The 2963-nt window shown below is 57.1% G+C and overlaps 1 protein-coding gene across 1 annotated transcript; it reads right to left on the bottom strand.

Moving 5' to 3' along the window:
• Nucleotides 1–2587: 2587 nt before the first annotated feature.
• Nucleotides 2588–2951, bottom strand: RPRM (reprimo, TP53 dependent G2 arrest mediator homolog; the record flags this gene model as incomplete). The annotated part of the gene is made up of 1 exon (XM_042878037.1): nt 2588–2951. A coding segment is annotated over one exon (348 nt), but the record flags the coding sequence as incomplete, so codon positions are not given.
• Nucleotides 2952–2963: the final 12 nt, after the last annotated feature.

Genomic DNA, 2963 nt, shown 5'->3' with positions numbered 1-2963 from the left:
TGAAAGAGTGAAATCCATTATCTCATATTTCCCAGCCTGCTATCCCAGCCAGCTGGAAGCAAAGGAGACTGCTTGTGAGTCAGGGATGTGCAGACCCAGAAGGATGCTCTGTAGATGGGCAGCAATACTGAGCTCTGCCCGAGGCTCTGCTGCATGGGCACCTCTTGGACACTGCTTTCACCCAGGCAAAATTGCTGTGCAACCTTTGAGAGAGTAAAGCACACCAGATGTGCACCAGCCTAAGGTGAGGCTGCTCCAGCCCTGCTTTGGGGGAGTTGGGATCATGCTTTTTAATTTGCTGCATCAGTAGCTGATGTTGTGCAGCTGAGGATGCTCTGCCCATGGAGGTGCTCAGGGCTGTGCTGGATGGGGCTTTGGGAACCCAGTCTGCAGGTGTCCCTGCCCTCAGCACAGATTGGAGCCACAGGGGTTTGAAGGTCCCTTCCAAGCCAAACCACATCACCATCCTGCAGTTCTCAATGAGTGACCATGAAAGGAATTACCCCAGCTGTCCCTCTCTGGTTGGGGCTGTACGGATTTTGGGGCTCGTTGACTCCAAACCAGCCATTGAGAGGCTGCAGGGATGTCCTGCTGTGAGTCCTGTGAGAGGGCCCTTCTGCAAAGCCCCCCCCTGAGCCGATGGCCATCACAGGGCCCCACACACAATGGAGAGCTCACACCTGTCTGTACCAACCAAGGGCCACTCAGCCCAACCACTGCCCCTCTGGGAATGCCACGAACGGAAACATTACAGAGGAACAAGAATGCTCATCACTGAATCACCCCTTGGATGGTGATAAAATCAAGTGCATTCTACCAAGGACAAGCACAAAGAAATGACTTGGTTGTCAGTATTGCCTTGAAGCTAACCGTGATATGACAGGATCCTCCTCTGGGGACTCCTCTGCTCTGTCATAGGAGCTGGTGTGGCTTTGGCCATCCAACACCCAATGCTTACCAATGGGTTGGAAGTGATGGGCTGACAGCACTGCTACAGAGCCAGGATTTTACCATCCCTCAGATTTACAGCATTGGAAAAAACTGTGGCTTCTGGCAAATGTTAATTAAAACGTCTTACGCTTTGCTATAATTAATAAAGAACACTTAATGAATCTAGCCCTCAAGCAGTGCTCAGGTACACAGTGCCTGCTAGCAAGGCAGGCTACAGAGCAACTGTACTGCATTACCACCAAGTGATGCGAGTTAACAACTTGGAGGTGTTTTGTAATCAGCAAAACATCCCTATTACTGTATTATTAAGTGCTGCATTATCCAGCATTAAGGGGTAAAGAAGGGAGGAGAGCTTTGGTTACGTTTCTTCCCACTGTTTCAGTCGATGGATAGCTCAGTAACATTTCCTTTGATTTAATGACAAATTCCACAGCATATTTGTTCCCAGGAGAACAGGCAGATCTGTTCTTTTTCTTTCCCTTAAATGAGTACACAGCTGAGATTTCTGCACATCTCAGGGAATTACACCACATTGCGAAATCCTGCTTGGTTTCATTTGCTACCAAAAGTTTACTTTCCGTCTGGAGGCTGCCTCAGGCTCCAGCTGGATTCCACTTCCCAGCCCAGAAAGGACCTAAGCCCCGGCGCTCGTTGTAAATGCTACATTTCATAGAATCACAGAATGGCCTGGGTTGCAGAGGAGCACGACGCTCATCCAGTTCCAACCCCCTGCTGTGTGCAGGTCACCAACCAGCAGCCCAGGCTGCCCAGAGCCACATCCAGCCTGGCCTTGAATGCCTGCAGGGATGGGGCATCCTTGGGCAGCCTGTTCCAGTGCCTCACCACCCTCTGGGTGAGACTGTTCCCTTTAGCCACGAACCATCAAAGAGGAAACTTCTCTCAGCATCTCCTGCCGATGTCTGTAATGATTTGTGCTCTGATCAGCCCAGGATAAGCCGAGGGACAACGGGGCAGCCCCAAAACCCCGCGGCTCCGGCAGGAAGCTGCCCGGCCCGGAGCGGTGCTGCGGCACTGTAGGGGTGCCGGGGATCGGATCCCTCCCGCACCCATTCCCAGCGCTTCTGCCGCGTCCGCTGCTCCTACAGCAAATGTGGCCGCATTGATTTCTGGCTGGCAACCCTGGGGGATGTGACAAATAGCTCTGCCAGCCTCTCACAGAAAGATGCTATCCCTATAAAGGAAATGGACGACGGAATAAAAAATTTATCAGGGCGTGAACATCTCCCCCTTAAACGCGGCTGTAAGAAGTCACCTGTTGGCGAGGCTTTCGGCTGCGTTAATAAAAAGCGTCGGTGCCGCTGGCCTGGATGGGCAGCACGGGTCTGGCTAGGATGGGCAGCACGGCCATTTGCGGGGCCGGACGGGTCCCGCCGCATCCCGACCGCTTCGCGGAGCCGCAGCCGCCTCCCGCTCCCTCCCGCTTCCCCGGCCGCGATCAGCCTGGCTCTTAACGCGAAGGAAAAGAGCAGCCCAGACCTGTTGCCATCAGAGCGCGTTTTACTTCGGCACCGCGGCTCTCCCCGCACCTCGGGGCCGCGGCGCCGCTCGGAGCGGGGCGCGGACGGGCGCGGGCAGCGCTGCGGCGGAGCGCTCCGTGCGGGGCCGCCTCGTCGGGGCGCGGGGAGCGGCGCTCAGTACGGTCCCACCACCACCGCCTCCACCTCCTTGGACGGCCGCCGGTCCTTCACCAGAAAGTTGATCATGCCCTCGGACTTGATGAGCAGGTTGCAGCCGAGGAAGAAGATGCCGAAAACGACGGTGAGAGCCAGGACGCACATGACGGCGATCTGCACCACCCGCATGATGTAGAGGCTCCGCTCGTCCGCCGCCGCCGCTGCCGCCGCCGCCGCTCCTCCGCCGCCGCCGCCGTCGGTCACCGCGGAGGCGGCCGTGCAGCAGCGCAGCGCCCGCTCCAGCTCCAGCGCCGCGCTCCCGGCGCCCGCCACCAGCCCCGCCGCCGCCGTGCCGCCGCCCGCAGAGCCGTGTGCCCG

This window comes from Lagopus leucura, unplaced genomic scaffold, assembly GCF_019238085.1.
Source record: "Lagopus leucura isolate 7727_CA_CO unplaced genomic scaffold, USGS_WTPT01 Super-Scaffold_100019, whole genome shotgun sequence".
Lineage (NCBI taxonomy): Eukaryota > Metazoa > Chordata > Aves > Galliformes > Phasianidae > Lagopus > Lagopus leucura.
Note: the sequence above shows the minus strand (reverse complement) of the source record. Positions and strands in the feature narration are given on the sequence as shown.